The sequence below is a fragment of the Amphiura filiformis genome, chromosome 18 (assembly GCF_039555335.1).
Source record: "Amphiura filiformis chromosome 18, Afil_fr2py, whole genome shotgun sequence".
NCBI classification, from domain to species: domain Eukaryota; kingdom Metazoa; phylum Echinodermata; class Ophiuroidea; order Amphilepidida; family Amphiuridae; genus Amphiura; species Amphiura filiformis.
The window spans coordinates 32,708,678-32,729,396 of record NC_092645.1 but is presented as its reverse complement, the minus strand read 5'-3'; the positions used below and the strand labels follow the sequence as shown (position 1 = coordinate 32,729,396).

General features: G+C 36.9%; 1 protein-coding gene across 1 annotated transcript in view; it reads left to right on the top strand.

Moving 5' to 3' along the window:
* Positions 1 to 20,719, top strand: part of LOC140139603 (cAMP and cAMP-inhibited cGMP 3',5'-cyclic phosphodiesterase 10A-like) — a 148,933-nt gene that overhangs the window by 88,385 nt on the left and 39,829 nt on the right. The window contains exon 6 of the mRNA XM_072161308.1: positions 11,265 to 11,296. Within this exon, the coding sequence (XP_072017409.1) occupies positions 11,265 to 11,296 (32 nt within the window). The remainder of the gene's footprint in view (positions 1 to 11,264; positions 11,297 to 20,719) is intronic.

Genomic DNA, 20,719 nt, shown 5'->3' with positions numbered 1-20,719 from the left:
AATTTCAAAAAAATCAAAATTATTTGATATCAGAAGGACATTCTTCAGATTCAGAATGCAATTTGATATGTCTGATGTGCTCTAATGTCCCACAATAAATACTGTCCAAACGCTCATACCCCATCCCTTAAATTGCTGCTACATCTGGTAATATTAATAATCTAAAATCAATTTCTGATATTTGCGCCTTGGTTCCCAGAAAGACAACATATCATTTCTGTGGCCTGAAGCTAAAATAAAATTTTATTTGTTTGACTAATTTATTACAAGCAAAGTTTAAAAAAAAAAATTCTTACAAATCAAGGCAAATCAGAACTTGAAGTATAACTCGCTTCCAGATTGTCTCCAAGGTCAAATCCAAGAGAGGGGGGGGAGGCAATTAATACCCCAAAATTACATCTATAAGAGCATGTTTATGCAAGAATGTGAAACTTGACTCAATTTGGCAATGAACTGACTGGAAGTTTAAGTTGAAATAAGTTAAAAACACATACAAAAATGTCATTATCCTTGTTGTACCTCCGTTTCCAGAATTTTTCAGTTTCCGTGTCGCTCCACCATTCACCTCGCATTTTAATCATGTTTTAAATGTTTCTCTTGTGTAGGCCTCACAACACTATTTTTGTCACCTGACGAAGGGCGAGGCCCGAAAATTCGTGTAATAAATATTCTTTTACGACATTATAATTATTCTTCGCTTCTTTGCTTCCTTCATCAAATGTCGACGCAGTTAATTTTCTACAAACTTCGGACTCTACGTATAGTAGCCTTATGAAATGATGCCTCAAAGAAAAATGAAAAGTTAAATGTGTGTCTGAAGTAGTTAGTAAAATATGAAGCCATCATTGTGGTCTGTAAATAGCAAATACTAGTGTTTTTATATTCACAAGGGGCCTCTCAATAAACACCTCGGCAAAGAAAGTGACTATAGCCTGAGTGACCGTAGCTTAAGTGACCATAGCTTTTAATATATAAATATAAAGTAATAACATGAACTGCAGAAAATGTTATAGCTGCAGTTTAATTTGACATTGTGGGAAAAAAATCTTGATGTTCCAGATTTTGATGATTTAATGAAAAATTGTATAATTTGAGAAGTTGCAAATTACTGTAAAAGAATATGTCTAATGTATGTCAAATTTGCCAGGAAAATTTGTGTATTCAACTTAATTAGCATGCGCATATATTTTTGGGGGGTCAAAGCAGGGGGCGACCAAAACAAAGGGGCTGCAAAAACGAAGGGGCGGCAAAAGAAGAAGGGCGGCAAGAAGAATTAGTAAAGAAAAAAGGGCGGAAAAAATTTTGTGTAGCTTTTAGGGCGCTAGCGCCTATAATCTTTTTTTTTTTTTGCTCTTCACTTTTTCAAACCACCAAAAAAAAAATAAATTGGGTCAACCTTTTCGGCCTTTTGAAGAAGGGGTGGCAAAATTGAATTTTCTTTAGCCCCCCCCACCGGTAGGAGCGGCCACGGCACGCCACAGATTAGTGCCCTGGGTGGTTAAGTCAGGTCATTTTCCAGGGTGCTTAGGGACCGTTCACAAACACTTGTAAGGGGGGCCTGATGCAAAAAAAATTTTATCACAAAAAATTTTTTGGGCCCCCCCCCTTTACAGACCTCAAAATTTCAGGGCCCCCCTTTTGACATGAAAATTATCGGTCAACCCCATAGAAAAGCATATAAACTCAATTTTCCCAGAAAAATTTGTGGCCATTTTTTTCAGGGCCCCTCTTAGAAGGGTCAAACAATTTCAGGGCCCCCCCCCAAGTGTTTGTGAACGGTCCCTTATTACAAAGTTATACAAATGTGAATTGATAGTGAAAAGCTGTCACAGTTAGATTGTTTCTACTGAAGCTCTAAATAAAGGTTGCATGTATAGACGAATCCAACAAGCCAAGAATTTGGTCGGCCATCTTTGGGTAGCCGCTAGCACCAACCTGGTGTTTTGAGCGCCCTATTGTGCAAATAAAAGCCGCCTAACACCTAGAGAAGATGCAAGGACGAGGAGGGTTAATAGAATAATACAAAAGAGATAATTTGGCAGGTAATCCTGTCGCATCTATTCATACATAGTCCCTTTATTCGCAAGTACATCCATTTGTAGCATTTGATATGGTGTAGTTAATCTGATTATTATGTCACTTCAACAGCGAATAGACCATGTAGAAGCTGTGTGTTTTGCCAAAGGGAACTGTAGGGCCTATTGTGTTGTAAACTTTAATCATTCTTTTGTCTACCTGTGTTTTCGCGGAAGATGTAAAACGGGTGATGGAATGCAGTTTAAAATTTCCGCCAAGGCCGAATCATTTCACATTTTGGGAGTATTGGAGCCGACGGGTACCCAACTAAAGGCTGCTAGTCAGGTGTAGGAATGCGTGGATTTGGATTCGTCTATACTGGAAGTACTGTTATTACAACAGGAATTCATAACAATTAGTGGTTTTTTAGCGGGTTCGCTGTCTGACAAGTTTAGAACTGTCAAGCTTAGGAGTAGCTCTTACTTCTTCAGGACAAAGTACCTAAGAATGAGACATGTAGGCCGCCCCTTGCCTATACTGATGGCTCTGAAAAGAGCCGTTCACATGGGGCAGTCTTCAGTGAACGGCTCTTTTAGCAAACTAATAGTTTGTTGAACTTCTCGTACACTCTCCAACAGTCACTCCATTCTGTTTCTGCTCTGGCAAATATTCACACTTTTATCAAAGATTGTGGTTTCACCTAATCTTTCATCTTTCATCTGTACATGTAACAGTCTATATGCAATTTGAATGTGCGCCCATTTCTCTAAACCAGGGTTTTCTATAAGCATTTTGCTGAAGGGGTATTTTCAATTTTTTTTTACCCTTTCAATTGTGAATTTTTCCTCTGAAGGGGTCCAAAACATTGCCCAAGGGGTATTTTTATAATATTTTTTTTGAAGACATTTTTAACAATGTGTGTGTTTTTGAAGCAGAGGCAGATCTACAGCAGTCAGAAGTGGGAGGGAGGAGCAAGTTTAGAAGAAAATAATAAAATGTAAAAAATGCCTCCTGCGAAGTAAAAAACAAAATGAAGACCTAATTGAAGCGATTTGGTGAACTATTTTGGCACTATTGATGTGTGAAATGAGCAGTCCATGGAGCCTTTCGGGGACGGCAAGTTTTCCCTATTATGGTAGGCTTATATATTGTGTAAAACATAAATTGACAAAATGTCGAAAGCAGAAGTGAAAGTGGCCATTTGTTTATCAACTTACGCAGGGGGATGTTCCCTCCTCAGAACTTCAAAAATTGTGCAAGTGGAAAGCGCCATCTTTGGCAATTAGAAAATACTGTTGTGACATGATTTGCAAAATGTGACGGGCCCTGCATCGGGAGTAGGTCCTAAATGCCAAAAGCTGAGAATAAATGCAAAATTCCGGGTGTTTCTCTATTCAAATCTTGCAATATTTGAACGTGTACGTTTTCAAGATTTTGTACGCGTTTGACTTTTGGGGTCCGCAAAGTGCCTGAACGTGTAAATACGCGTGTTTTGTGCGTTAATGTAAACCCTGCTCTAAACCACCTAATTGTTTCTTATATAAACACAAGTTTCATAACCATCTTGATTCTTGAATATTCATAGTCCTTAATGTGTGAACAAGTTTGCTTTCAGGTCCTCAAGATGATCTTGAAAATAATTTGAAATTTTATATTATACAAAATCAAACAAACTACAGCAATTCAAAATTTCTAAAGACCATTTATATTAAAATTCAATTTAATATTAGTTTGACAGTGTTGTTATAAATAAAAACGTGGTTCAGTGACCTATCTAAAACTACAAGTTTTTACATTATGAGAGTCAAATTAATGATCTGCGTGCTAGCCATGCGCTTCAACAGAAAAAGTTCAAGTTTTGAAATATTTTTCTCAAAATATCAAGAGCTATCTTAAGAACTACTGAACCAATACTAGGCTTGTTTGTACTCATTTTAATGCATTTTTCATGCTGATTCCAAATATGGTCATGAAAATGTACATTTCTGAAATTTTTGAATTTTCAAAAAAAAATTGAAAAATGTCGTCTGCAGTCGACACCCGCGTGAAGAGAGTTAAGAGAAAGGTGCATACATGTGTGATGCAATCAAGCAAATTCAATGTCAGTTTACTTTTAATTAATATTCTTGCTTGTTGTACATGCTACAATATGCTGGAAATTAACTCTTTAGGCTGCGATCACATAGAAGTATACTATTCGGGTATACGGTGCACGTTTTGCAGGTGCATGCGTATAGCTTAAATCGAGCAAGGTAATTTCATAGTACCGGGTCACAAACAGGAGGGCACTATTCGAAAAGGCCGTATACCTGCGTATAGTATAGTATAGTATAGTATAGTATAGTATAGTATAGTGGGAATCGGTGAGGTACACTATTTGCCCCCCATCAGCGACAAAACAAATTTATGGATTTAGCATATAGCATTATACACACTGGACAATTTTGAGTCGGTATGGATTTCCCATAGCATTTACACAGGCAATTTTGAGTCGGTACTCTTTGGGTATAACCTCTTCGGGCAACCCTGACCAGTTTCCTGACTATAGATATCCTGACTATACTTTGGCCCAACTACAGATGAGCTAAACTGTAGTGAAAGCATCATTGATGCTCAAAACAATATGTGGTGGGCACAGAGAGAAAGAAGAGGATTATCATTTAAATTGCTTCGTGTCTATCCACTGGGAATTCATCTTTGTACCAAGGCGGATCAAATGCAATCCTAAGAAAATTGGAAGATTATAAGTATTTACGGTTGCCCATACATATCAGTATTTTATTTATTTTAAAATCATAAGTTGAGAGGGAAAAGACATATTGTGGCCATTCCATTTGAAATCAACACTCCCCCTGCAGAAGATTTTGGTAAAGTCTTCCACAGAGGGAGTATAAGCTTTGACTAGAATAGACAATTGGGGAACTTCCATTTGAAATACTTACACCAGTTGTTTAAGATATATAGGTAAAGCCATAATACAGAAGGAGTGTGGGTTTCAAAATGATTAACTCTGACCGATTACATTTGAAAAACTTACTCCCCCTGTGGAAGATTTGTCCAAAATCTTCCACAGGGGTAGTGTGGATTTCAACTGGAATAGCCCATTGACATTTAAGAAAAATGGCTTGTCAGATTCATAAGTAGAATGATGAGTACTGAGTATGATAATAGATGGGAAAATGGATTGAGAGTAGAAAAAAAATACATTGTGACATTTAACAAAAACTACTTGTAGTTGGCGTATTTACTGTTAAGAATTTCAAATGAATGAACACAGTTTGCCACGTCACACCTGCATAATTGCATGTATCCGTTGCCGGGTCCGTTGCAACCAGTACTCGTCCGGTTTAACTCACTGAGGGCGTGTTGTCATGGTTGAGTTGAGTGGCAGGAACATGGGTGTTTATCAAACTAATTTCATTCATTTGAAACCCTTACAGATGCATGGAAATCAATGAAATTAGTTGAAATTTTATAATAAGATGTATGGAGACGGGTCAGGAAGGGAGTTCTTGGCATTCCTATGCTTTCACAAGGAGTACAGATATTGAAAGTACTCCTCTGTGGGACAAGAAAGGTGATAGAGGAGCAAATTACCAAAAAAAGATCAATTATCTTGGTGCAAATTGTTCATCCAATAGATCAAATATATATAAAAAGATAAATTATTAATGGAAAATTTCCAAGAAGGCTGCATGTAAATAATAATTATGAAAATAAATCTGGGGATTGCTAGTAAAATTGTGTCAATTATTGTGCAGTGATTGAATATCTAGAAAACATATCTGTTGTGATATATTCAAGGTTAAATTGCAATGTGCAAAAAAAAAAAGAAGAAAATAGTGAGTACATACACTTTTCTATATGGTAGAGTATAGATCACTTGACATCATTGTTTATCAACAAAGGGGAGGGACTGGTCTATCGATATGCTTGAAAGAACCGGTAGACATTTCAGTGGCTTTCTTGTAGTGTAGTAGGCAATTAAAAATGCTTGTGTCCATAGCGAACTAAGATGCATACGCACACTGCAGGGCAAAGAACAATGAAAATTGCCATAATTTGCGGGCATACCACCGGGCAATGATGTCAAGTGGTCTATAGGGTGTAATTGCAAAGCATGCAAAACAAATCAACAAAACACGGAACACATTGGGCTATCACACAGCAAAAACACTGTTTAAAATGTCGCTGTTTAAAACGATGTTGTTCAAACTTTGAACAACATTGTTTAAAAGACAGTCCTTGAATTTTAAACAGTGTGTGTTTAATTCATGAATAATACCAAAAAAGGAACTTTTGAACAATGTTGTTTAAAAAAGATTGAATTTTGCAAAAGAGGGGTTTCCTTCCTTGAAATCAGGGTCAGATTCATCATCATGGCGGATGACTATGTGATTGACTTGCTCCAAAAGTGGGAAATGCCAGACCTAATTGATACATTCAGAGGTAAGTGTTTGGTTTAAATATTGTTTGATGTGATAGAGTATTATATGAACACACAGTTGTGTGTTGTACATGCTAAATGATGCAAGCTGTGCAGTAGTATGCAGCCGTGACAAGTACAGTGTGAGTGTAAGCTTAACCACATCAAACATTAAACCAAACACTTATACCTCTGAATGTATCACATTCACACTGCTCATGCACAGATGCATGGGGCTGATGTGCATGTTTTACAGTCAATTCTTCTTGCCCATTCTCCCAAGTAAATTGATTTCAACAAAAAAAAAAATGTTAAAATGTATGTTTTAAACAATTGTTTTAAACAATAGCCATAAACAGCTTTAAACAACTGTTTGTTTTAAACATTTGTTGTTTAAAATCTATACTAATAAAATAATAAGCGGTCTCTATCTGTCTATCTGTGTATCTATCTGTCTGTCTGTCTGTCCGGCTATGCGTTTCGCCGCACTTCAACGCATCGTGCTGAAATTTTGGATATAGGTAGGTATTGGGAAAAGCATCTTGGCCATGTGGTTTTGAGGGTCATCGGAGGTCAAGGTCAAAGGTCAAAATTTCAAACTTTGTCCAATCGGGCCCAAATTCGGTGGGTGGAATCCTTGATAGGAGGGGAATATAATGCGTGAAATAAAATCAAGGTCAACCGAGGTCAAAGGTCATTACGGAGGGGTCAAATTTCAAACTTTGTCCAATCGGGCTCAAACTTGGTGGGTCGAAACCTTCGTACGAGGGGAGCATGAAAAACATTTTATGGAGGTCATCCGAGGTCAAAGGTCAAAGGTCATGGATTTCAAACTTTGCCCTATCGGGCTCAAAATTGGTGGGTGGAATCCTTGATGCGAGGGGAATATATGCGCAAAATAAAATTGAGGTCAACCAAGGTCAAAGGTCATGTAGGGGTAAATTCAAACTTTGCCCTATTGGGCTTAAACTTGATAGGTGGAATCCTTTCGTATGAGGGGAGCATGAAAAAAATGACACCGAGGTCATCTGGGGTCAAACAGAAATGCTATCATGCCTGTGCTCTCACAGCATCAGGGCTCTCACAGCTGCAGGTGCACTAGTACTTTAAACAACTGTGTAAATTTAAAACAACCCAGATGTTTAAAAACTGTTGTTTAAAAAATTGTTTAAAATTTTAAACAATTGGATGTTTAAAGTTTAAACAACCCAAGGTTGTTTAAACTTTGAACAACTGTTTAAAAATTCTAAACAGTTGTTTAAAATATTTTTTACTGTGCAAAAGTTAATTTTAAAAAATCAGTAATAATTAAGTTCACAGAAGCAGATATCAAACACTGCATCGATGAATATACAGTAAGCCAAAGAATTAAGGTACCAGTTGTGTTCACCCCTGTATATCCTCAATAAAGACAAATATGTCAAAATTAAAACAAGCAGCCAATACATGTACTCTTTAGCTCTGATTTAAGACCTAATTTGTTGAAATTGGTTGAGAATTAAAGAAACGGTGATGTAAAACCTAAGGAAGAAACGAAATCAAAAGTTGCACTTTTGTGTTCTAATCAATGAAAGCACAATGCTAGTTTTAACATGCTAATCAATGGAAACACGGCGCTAGTTCTTTTTCGCGAACGCTCTGTGTACAAATCAATAGGGCATGCAATGCAGCAAACTGCAACTTTTAAATTGGCATCTTCCTTGGGTTTTTGGATCGTCATGTCTTTATTTCTTGAACATTTTCAAAAAATAATGTCTTTCGCGAACGCTCTGTGTACAAATCAATAGGGCATGCAATGCAGCAAACTGCAACTTTTAAATTGGCATCTTCCTTGGGTTTTTGGATCGTCGTGTCTTTATTTCTTGAACATTTTCAAAGAATGATGTCTTAAATTTGAGCTAAATTATGCAGCTATTGGCTGTTGGTTCCAATTATGACATATCTGTCTTTGTTTAGGATATACAGGGGGTGAACATAACTGGTACCTTAATTCTTTGGCTTACTGTATATTAGTATCACATGCAAGGTTTTTCTCTCACAATAATTTACATTCAAAGCGTTATGTGAATTTATATAAACTTGTAAGATAATAATGATAGCGGTATGTGGGGCTGAGTAGAGACAGACTTGACCTTGGCATTATGCTTATCAAATTGAAATGGCCGTAGCTGTTGAAAAATTTAAACTAGATGGACAGTAGTATGCCTAGTGTTAAAATAAAATGTGTGCTCCATGTTGTGGCTGGAATGGACATTTACTTTAAGGGATGGGGTATGAACGTTTGGACAGTATTTATTGTGGGACATTAGAGCACATCAGACATATCGAATTGCATTCTGAATACGAAGAATGTCCTTCTGATATCAAATAATTTTGATTTTTTGAAATTCGCAATATAATACACATTTTATGGGAAATCATGAAAAATTGATATATTTGATGTTTAATAGTACTTGAAGTAAACTTTATAAAATGCTGATTTATACTTAAAGTGTATGTAGGTGGGATGAAAAGCCGACGATCAATTGAAACTTTTGACCTTTTTCAGATTGAAGATATGGATTTTTTCCCCAAACACCCAAAAAAATTAGGTCTTTTGGGGAAAAAATCCATATCTTCAATATGAAAGGTCAAAATTTTCAATTGATCGTCGGCTTTTCCTCCCAGCTACATACACTTTAAGAATATATCATTAGATTTATAAAATTTACTTGAGGACTGTTATATATCAAAATGTGAAAAATATCAAATTTTAATAATTTGTCATAAAATTTGTATTATATCCTGAATTTCAAAAAATCAAAATTATTTGATATCAGAAAGACATTCTTCGTATTCAGAATGCAATTCGATACGTCTGAGGTGCTCTCATGTCCCACAAAAAATACTGTCGAAACACTCAAAACGCTCATTCCAGATCCCTTAAGCCAGATTTTTTTTACAACCTCTGCATTGAAGATGAGGTATACTGTTTTTGCGATGTCCGTCCGTCTGTACGTCTGTCCGCAATCTCCGCATGCTGTATAGTTCTTGAATTAATAGCTGGATTGCTTTTTGATATTCTAGGATAGGTAGGCTACAATCAGAAACTCCAGTTCCTTTGAGGGGGGTCTAATTTGCATATTTGTTTGCTATGATAAGGAGCTAATTTGCATATTTTTTATTTGTCAAAAAAATGATTGTGGTCATATCAACACTTAATTGCATTGAGAAGAATACTGTGCAAGCTGAGAATTGCACAATTTTAGTTTTGTTTTATTTGGCTGTGATATTTCATGATGCTTCTGTTGTATCTACTGTGAAATCCGAGGTCAGAAGATAGACCTTCAGGTAACCCCATTTGAAATTCAAACTCCCTGTGTGGATGATTAACTCTCTTCACGCTGGTGTCGACTGCAGACGACAAGTTTCAAAAAAAAATTTAAAAAGTCAAAAATTTCAGAAATGTGAATTTTCATGACCATATTTGGAATCAGCATGAAAAATGCATTAAAATGAGTACAAACAAGCCTAGTATTGATTCAGTAGTTCTTAAGATAGCTCTTGATATTTTGAGAAAATATTTCAAAAGTTGAACTTTTTCTATTGAAGCGCATGACTAGCACGCAGAGCATTAAGGTATTGTCTTCCATAGGGGGTGTATGCTTTTCAATTAGAACATCCTGATGACAAAGATGGTCTTTAGATGTGTATATAAATGTGGCTGACAAAAAATAGCAAACATTTGAAGTTGAAACTATGTGTTTGGACTGGAAAGTGATATAGGCGACACATTGGCTCTATTTGTCTGATTAAATGCAAATAGATTGAAATGTTTGACATAAATAGGTGAACTCTATTATAATGATGGCAGTGAAAACAAAATATGACACAGCATCCAATCGAGAAATAACATACAAGGTATAAGGGTGTTTTAACTTATTTATTCCTTGTATACGGAGGGGCACTCCCACTTTGGAGGGGACACATATGTAGGGCTGTTAAGACTCCTTTTTTCAGCATCACTGTGGCAAAGACCCCATATTTTTTGTTCAAACACATGCCCTGTCACCCAAAGACCCCTGATTTTTTCCATGTGATCTGTCACCTAAAAACCCTTATGTTTCAATTTGAATAGCAACTTTCATTTATCGCTGATTTTGTTACTTCTTTTGAAATAACAAAGCCATTTAGAACTAGAAATTTTCCAAGCTTCTTTGGTTCTCACCCAAAGGCTCCGTTTTAAAACCGGTCATATTCGCACCTAATGCCCTCCTAATTTAGGTCCAAACGGTCTGTCTCTCACCCAATGACCCCATATTTTGTATATTTTGTACATTTTGCGCTTACCGAATGCTAAAAATCATGCTCTCACCCAATGACCCTATATTTTTCATATTTTGCTCTCACTGAATGGCCCTTACTGTGAAAGTGCCAGCCCTACACATATATATCCATTTCATATTGAAGTGTTTCCCACTGGGTGTATACCATTCCCCCATTTGATGTTGATTCACATTTATCTTGTTTTTACTTTAGCCTTGCTTGTGTAACACAAGTGGCGGTGCCACGGGTGGTGGGGGGGCATGAGGGGCAAATGCCCCCAGTCAGAACTGTTGCGGGCCCAGTAAAACCCAAAATTACAAACATTTTACCTTTTACAAAAATTTGTTGATTTCCCCCGAAATTCACTTTGCCCCTCAATGCCCCGAAAATAAATTCATGGCGCCGCCACTGTGTAACACAACTGCATCCTCTAGAGCCATCCGTTGGTTCTTTGCTGGTCAGTTGGAACAGACTTCGCTATTTTCTATTGATGATGTCTATAATTTGTGTCTTACAGGTCCCACATCTCCAAGGCCAAAGAAGTGTAAGGTAAGTTTACTATAATGGGGTTTGACAAAAATGGTTGCGTTTGATTTTAAAACGTACATGAAACCTGCTTTAAAATGGTTATGTTTGATTTTTTGCGTATGGACAGAAGCAAATTATATTGCTAATATGTTTAACTTCTGAAATATATTTACAAAGAAAATGTCAGAATCCCTGAAAAAGGAAGTGGTCGGAGATGCAAACATGATTTGTTTTTCACTTGTCCTAAAATGGAGGAATATCTTAGAGCAACATTTACACAATGTGTTCCTTCTTGCGGAAACAAATTTCATTATGACACCTCCTTCTGGCAAAGATTTCTATTGTACATTGATTGATTTAATAAAAAATGAATTTCAAACATTTCAGAATTGCCTGTGTATGACTGAAATAGTTACCAAATTGAAGGAAATTAGAATTTTTGGTGAATTGTTAATGTTTCTGACATATTGTTTGGCATCTCTTTAAAATAACTCTAATGCAGAGATAAAGCCACGTACATGCTGTTGAAAAAATGAGTGGGGAAAAATTTAAATTGCATCTTTCAGCTATAATGTGCAGGAAACTAGAGTTTTGAAGGTATGATCCAAGATGTAAAAATAGTTGCAGGATAAATTCTGCAATTTTCTGTTGACTTCAAGTCACAGCGTCATTGAACATGCACAGTGCTCACTCAGCACTTGGAGAGTTTTTGGAAACTTACGTTCATCCGATTGTGTACAAAAAAGTACAAATTCTCTCTATTTTGGCCAATAACTAAAGAACTAACAGACCTAGCCAAATTTCAAAGCCATTTTTGGAGTTCTAAGAAAATTTCCTGTACAATGCATTGCATCAATTTTTACAAAAATGATCTGATTTTTGATAAAAAGTAGAAAATTGATCTGCAGATATGAACGCACATGGCCTGCACCCACACTGTGTCATCGCCCCGAAATCTTCATGGCAGAAATCACCATGATAGGCTGAATCCACAGCCATGCATGGCCATTTTGTTCTGACTTGTTTAATAGTTTTGAGACGCATAATGGGCCGAGGGACATCCGACTAAGGCTATTGACAATAGCCTGGTGACTGATCTCTGTAGATGTCAGTGAGCATGGTATACGCCATGAGGTCATCTGTTTTAGTCTGCCTCCATGTGTGGCCTACGCTGCGCTATAGTTCGGCACATAAAATCTGAATTTTTGTCAGTTTTTGAGCTCAATATATGCATGGTTCTTTCTCAATACGCAAGCTAACGACTATCGTATCCTTTCAACACATATATTCAAGTGCAAGCATTGAAATATGGCTTCTTTAGAATAAAAAAATTACGGGAGATATTCATCATTTTCTACCCCGGTATCCAAAGATTTATCATCTGAATATCAAATGGTGCATAGCACATTCATGTGTATCGATCCCGGGTATTGATTTTAGTGTCTCTGCTGTACAATGTAATTATTAACCAGGCGATGTCGGTGTGACCCACGCCAAAATTGCAAAATTGGTCCTGCAACCATTTTTACATTATATTAGAGATCATATCTTTGAAAGTGTTTTATCGAATGAACTCTGGTTTCTTGCGAATTATAGCTAAAAGATGTGGCTCTCACTGAATGACGCTTAAGATTTAAAAGCTCTATTTTGATTGGTTACCCAGAGATGAGTATATCATGTAATTAACCAATCGGGAGCACTGTAAGAAAGACAGTTATAGTGCCCATCATGGGTTAAGTTCTAAAAGCTCAATTTTGATTGGTTACTCAGATGAGTATATCATGTAATTAACCAATCAGGAGCTCTGTAAGAAAAGCAGTTGTGCATATGGGGTTAAGAAACAAAAGTATGGGATGACATAAGACACTTGGCAGTGATTCAAATCACAAGGAGTCATGTATTGATTATTCATGATACCTTTGCCCATGACTTCTGTGTTTTTACATCGATTCTTTTATTATGGCAGGTGGAAAGTTAAAATGATGCTTTATTTTGTCAATATTATTTCCGAGATGACAATTTCAACCAAAAAAGGTCCTTATTCAAAATATTATTGCTACAATATAATCAATAGGTTGTATTGTATATGGTAGCTGCTGATGTCTCACCCAATGTTAATGAAAGTGCAGTGATTAAGAGTGTGCTACAGACAGGCTTTAAACCCGGGGGACTCCCACTTTGGAGGTGATGCGTAAATGGGGCTGTTAAGACCCCCTTTTCAGCAGCGCTGTCACCCAAAGACCTCATATTTTTTTACGAACACATGCTCTGTCATCCGAAGACCCCCTTTTTTCATTTGTTCTGTCACCCAAATGCCCTTATTTTTCAATTTGAACAGCAACTTTTATTTATCACTGATTTTGTTACATATTTTGAAAAAACAAAGAAATTTGAAGCCATTTAGAACTAGAAATTTGATGTTTGAGGTTTCTGTGGCACTGTTTTGGCTCTCACCCAAAGGTTTCATTTTAAAAAAATGACCCCATATTTTTTACATTTAACTCTGAATGCCAAAAATCCGTGCTCTCACCCAATGACCCCATATTTTTTACATTTTGCTCTCACCGAATGCCCCTTACTGCGAAAGTGCCAGCCCTACACCCATATCCATTTTATATTGCTTGAAACCTACAAGCCTCTGCACAAGAATTTGCTGACCACACTGACTAAAGACATAATTAGTAGCTCTTTTGGGCATATGTAGAATAAAATCAGGTTCCAAAAATATAACTTTAGGGCTTAAAACAATGTAGAAAGTTTTGTATGTTTGTCCAACTCATTTAATAATCTATATGATTTTTCTCCTTCTAATTTATAAATATCATAACCTCACTAAGCTGAAAATAGAACTATTATCACTGGCAGGAATTCATGATTCAGTTTTCTATTTCATGCCTAATAATCATAATCTTTTGACGCTAAACCTGAGCAGAAATCAGATAAGCTATATTTCTGATTTTGCGGGATTGGTTCATCTTGAAACCTTAGATCTCTCCCACAATTCCTTGATAGATGTTCCTTTCCACACATATGATTTTATTCTTGCATTTGGATTTTCTGAATCACTAAAAAAACTAGATCTGAGTTTCAATAGACTTTCTGCATACAGAACACCTAAATGTCCTTTATATTGTGATTTACCATACCTGACCTACCTAGACTTGACTGGAAATAGCCTTATTCTTTTTGACTTGCCACTTTCTCAGACATATATATATCTTGAAACACTGATCCTAGACAAACAAACTCATAGTCCACAAGAAGAATTCATTTGCTTGGAGGATCCACACAATATTCTCTTAAAACATTGTCACTGAAGGGGGATAATTCCATAAGATTTGAAATGCCAATGTGCTCTATGTACCCTAACTTGGAACATGTATTTTTGTCACCTGGATACATCAACAACTTTTTCTCTTCCCTTGCTCTTCATAACTGTACTAACCTGATTGAGCTTGATCTATCAGGGTCTCCGTCGAGCATAGATTTCAGTGATACCGACACTGATATCCATTTATTTAATTTGACCACATTGATCCTGTCAAGAACTGCCTTGATCTCAATCCAAGAGATTGTGGTCATCAAAGCACCTAATTTAGCAACTCTGGATCTAAGCTTTAATAACATTAAAATTGTCAGCCCTGGTGAAGTGAAAGCGTTTCCAACTCTTGTCATGCTTAACTTGGAGGGCAATTCACTGACATCAATTCATGTCCTTCATCACCTGACATTTTTGCAGAATTTGAATGCAGCAGCCAACCAACTAACTAATCTCCCCAATTGGTTATTTGGCAACCAAACTCTGCTGAAACTTGACTTGAGCAACAACCCTTACACATGTAATGGTGACATTATCAACTTCAAGGATTGGATTCTTTCTGACCAAAGTTACATGGTTATTACAGAACCAGTACACATGTGCCAGCCCCAGTAGCCTTGAAGGTGAGAGTCTTACCGGTATCAATCTGGACTGCAGCTCGCCTTTAGCATTTTACCTTGGCATCAGCTTGTCATCTTTATTGCTAGCATGTGCAATAATATTTCTACTAGTGAAATACCGCTGGCACATCAAGTTTAAAGGTGAACCTCATTGAAAATAAAGTTATATATCAATGGAAAGCTTATGATGTCAGGAAGCAAAAAAAAATATTTTTTATTTGCATAGCGTATCAGGCTAGACATAATCTCCATGCAAAGATTGGATATTGGCACCCCCTAAATTACAAAACGAAATCGTTCAAATTGGGCGCTTTAGTTGATGACGCCAGCCCAGGGACACACAGTTACTTCCGGGTTTGATTGTAAACACAATGTCCGTGTATTACTGTGGCATGCATCGGGCCAATTCAGTCATTGTCAACTTCACATGAAAAATATCTTCAATAAAATAAGAATTACATGAAGGAAATATCATGATCAAATCAAGAATGAAGTTCCTGAATAAAGTGTGTGGGTTTAAAATGGGAAAAGTGCTGGCAGGTGATTTGGGATAGGCCAAGCCATCCACGATATGCATAGGGAATATTACAGTAAAGCACGAAGAGCGAAGATTCGCCAAATGAAAACAGATTGCAAAAAATAACTCCTAGTGCTACCAGTTCAGATCGTCACACCAAGTTGAGATGAACTTATCACAATGAGAAAATGAAAGAATAGAATAAGGTACATGTACAGGATTTTTTAATTATTTCTTAGCTTTACAACCGGTCATGTATGATAGGCGAACTTGTATATAGATACATACGGGATGAGCTCAGTGATTTGAAATGTCAATGTGCTCTATGTACCCTAACTTGGAACATGTATTTTTGTCACCTGGATACATCAACAACTTTTTCTCTTCCCTTGCTCTTCATAACTGTACTAACCTGATTGAGCTTGATCTATCAGGGTCTCCGTCAAGCATAGATTTCAGTGATACCGACACTGATATCCATTTATTTAATTTGACCACATTGATCCTGTCAAGAACTGCCTTGATCTCAATCCAAGAGATTGTGGTCATCAAAGCACCTAATTTAGCAACTCTGGATCTAAGCTTTAATAACATTAAAATTGTCAGCCCTGGTGAAGTGAAAGCGTTTCCAACTCTTGTCATGCTTAACTTGGAGGGCAATTCACTGACATCAATTCATGTCCTTCATCACCTGACATTTTGCAGAATTTGAATGCAGCAGCCAACCAACTAACTAATCTCCCCAATTGGTTATTTGGCAACCAAACTCTGCTGAAACTTGACTTGAGCAACAACCCTTACACATGTAATGGTGACATTATCAACTTCAAGGATTGGATTCTTTCTGACCAAAGTTACATGGTTATTACAGAACCAGTACACATGTGCCAGCCCCAGTAGCCTTGAAGGTGAGAGTCTTACCGGTATCAATCTGGACTGCAGCTCGCCTTTAGCATTTTACCTTGGCATCAGCTTGTCATCTTTATTGCTAGCATGTGCAATAATATTTCTACTAGTGAAATACCGCTGGCACATCAAGTTTAAAGGTGAACCTCATTGAAAATAAAGTTATATATCAATGGAAAGCTTATGATGTCAGGAAGCAGAAAAAAATATTTTTTATTTGCATAGCGTACCAGGCTAGACATAATCTCCATGCAAAGATTGGATATTGGCACCCCCTAAATTACAAAACGAAATCGTTTCAAATTAGGCGCTTGTTGATGACGCCAGCCCAGGGACACACAGTTACTTCCGGGTTTGATTGTAAACACAATGTCCGTGTATTACTGTGGCATGCATCGGGCCAATTCAGTCATTGTCAACTTCACATGAAAAATATCTTCAATAAAATAAGAATTACATGAAGGAAATATCATGATCAAATCAAGAATGAAGTTCCTGAATAAAGTGTGTGGGTTTAAAATGGGAAAAGTGCTGGCGGGGTGATTTGGGATAGGCCAAGCCATCCACGATATGCATAGGGAATATTACAGTAAAGCACGAAGAGCGAAGATTCGCCAAATGAAAACAGATTGCAAAAAATAACTCCTAGTGCTACCAGTTCAGATCGTCACACCAAGTTGAGATGAACTTATCACAATGAGAAAATGAAAGAATAGAATAAGGTACATGTACAGGATTTTTTAATTATTTCTTAGCTTTACAACCGGTCATGTATGATAGGCGAACTTGTATATAGATACATACGGGATGAGCTCAGTGACTGACTGAGTCTCACTACGCCGAGTGTTCAGTATCCGCGACTGTACTGTACTTACAGACAAAATGACCGATTTGATATTCACATTCTGATATTTCCAACTTGCTACTTCATCAGCAAAATTTATTCCTGTAAATGTTCCAAATATAAGGGAACGATTGATCAAATCTGCTGAAACACCCCATGAAACCACAGATATATGGAACACACAACGCAAGTGCTGCCGGGCGGACGAAGCCCAAGCGAGTCGCTGTGTTTGTGCATATCCGTCCCTGCAATTTCTTCAGCAATTTACACGATCGTGTTCGGTAATCCATAAAACATGAATGTTTCACTTTTTCAGTACCGTACACTGATTATACTATCATTAAAGAATCGTGACACAAGTGACAATATTTTAATTTTATTCAGATTTCAGAATTCCATTTAATAACAGTCTACTAAGCCTAAATTGTATTTATTTTATCATAAAGTATCTGCCCGAGTATCTATTTCTTTCAATCGTGATTGTGTGGAAAGAATGTATTACCGCAATGCGCTAAATATGAAAACCTTTATATGGACTGGATTTTTAAATCGGCGGTTCTTTATTAATTTTTTGCTTACTGCAAGACGATATTTTTTTAAATCAGATATTTTAAAATGAATCTAGACTATGGAATGTCACCAAATAAGTATTTAATTTGTTATTCGATCATGTTTATTCAGTCCATGACATGAACGGTACTCGGTAGCAGCAGGCATTTGCGCATGGGATTGATCCCATGGCCAGCGCGAAATTCAAACTCAATTACCCAGTTATACCCAGCCAGTTATGACTGATTTTGTCAAAAATTTACGGAAAATGTATGTGTTGACAATAATTCTATTATTTCTAATATATATAGAAGGAACCAGCAACTTGAAGACTCCTCTAATTTCAAGCTTTATCATGTTTATTGTGAAAATCAGACTTGCCGGGCAGCTTGCAAAGTACAGGAAGCAAGTAAATTTACGTGTTTCCGAGTAGGATTACGTGATCATAACCCTGAGCTTACGCCACGAGCATTCCCAAGGTCATAGACGATTGATTTGGGTGCTTTTTGGGCGCCTTAAAAAAGACCAAAAATTCATTCATTTTTTTTTTTTTTTTTTTCTTTATTGGCCATCAAAAAAATTGGAAAAAATAATTTTTAGTATCCTGACATCATAAGCTTTTCATTGATATATAACTTTATTTTCAATGAGGTTCACCTTTAAGCTATTCCTCCTGTTTAGGCAAATATGTGCTAATATGGATCAAAACTTTGAGCTAGATCTGATGAATGGCCCGTACAACTACCATGCTTATATTGCTTACGATGAAGACTCACCACGAGATGAAGGGTGGGTCATCAATGATCTGAGACCAAACATGGAAGAAGGAGCTGAACCATTTCAACTGTGCATCAAAGGAAGAGACTTTATTCCCGGAAGCCCAATCATAGAAACAATATGTGACTGCATTCAGCAAAGTCGAAAAACAATCTTGGTGCTGAGTCCACAGTTTGCTGAAAGTGAATGGTGTTACTACGAGATGCAGATGGCACAGATGAAGTTGTTTAATGAAAATCAAGATGTTTTAGTTTTGGTGTTGCTAGAAGATATACCAGAAAATATGATGACAATATCTTTACGTCAGTTGCTATGCAAGAAGCAGTACTTGAGGTGGCCAGCAGATACAATGGGTCAGGGTTTATTTTGGCAGCGGTTGAGAGCAGAACTGAAATCACATGTTGACATAGACCGCAGATGTAACTTTTGAATGTTGCTGCTAAACATATAATGATAATCAGGTCTTAAATTGCCCAATTGCTAAATGTTGTTAATCATTGGATGAATCCACATTTTTATAGAAGCGTATATGCGAACACAAGTATATATGCAAGTTATGAGTTAGGTATGATAAGCGCATTTGTCATGCCTGGAACTTATGAGTGTATACACGCTTACATGTTGAATTCATTATTTTGTTGGAAGCTGCTATTTAAGCATTGCCATTTTATTCTGTACATTTATTGATAATATCAACATAGAAATCATCAAGCTTATTCTAATGTTGAGTGGCTATACATTCCTCATGAATTAATCATGAATTAGGGTCGACCCTACATGTAATTATTTCGTGTAAGCTAATCCTAACTCTAACCCTAATCCTAACCCTAAGCCTAATCCTAAGCCTAATCCTAACCCTAACCCTAATCCTAACCCTAACCTTAACCCTAATCCTATACCCTAATTTTGTGTAAAATTACATGAAGGAATAACCTGAATTGGACCCTTTTATGACCATTAGCTGAAAGGGATTCAATCATGTTTCCCCATTGTTCACCACAGTTTAACAACTCGCGTCCCCATGATCTACTTCGCTCAGGCAGCTAAAGCTGCTCTCGCGTAAAACCATGCAGACAATGCGGACGTATCGTTGTTAAATGGTGATAAGCAACATGATTGAATCCCTAACTTAATTATCATACACGTAGTAAAACTTTTATTAAATCTCACTAAGGTGTTTTTTAACAGTGAGGCACTCACACACATGCTTACGACTTTGTATATACAAGTGGCCACCATTGAATGAAAATTTGGTTATCAGGAAAGACAGGAACGTCCTGGTTGAAATCAAAATCTATCCCTGTGTGTTAGCAAGCCACCTGTCCACCCATAGGCAACATTATGCCTTTAACAAATGCTAAATTATAATTGTACTTGTAGGATTTATTGAACTCTTAGAAAGAGAAGCTGCAATAATTATGTGTACCCCGAGGTGATGAATTGTAGGGGGGGGTGCGATTTTGGCAGACCATTATTTTTTGAGAATTCACCACCTGACACGTTGCATAGCACCTGAATCAAATATATAAATGAATATGCCATAGATGTACTTATTTCAATTCCCTGAACCCCAGTCAACTGCTGAAGCCAGGACAATGTTTTGAGGTCAATATAGGATGGGCAGTACCAGGCGGCGAGTGGCATGATAGAGCCGGCAACTTGTAAAACCGCCCGGCCGTATGGCATTTTCCATATACTCGGTTAGTTTTGTGGGGTTCATTATCGAACCCCAAAGGTTTTAGCTTGTATTTATATTATTTATTAACATAGGCCTATTTGTTTGTGATATTTCAAGCGCTTTTAAAATTTCAAAATAATCCCATTCAATTACACGGTTGATTTATGGAAATTTACTGAATTTAGAGAATGCACATCATTCACCACCTGGGCAGTACTATTCAAATGACAGACA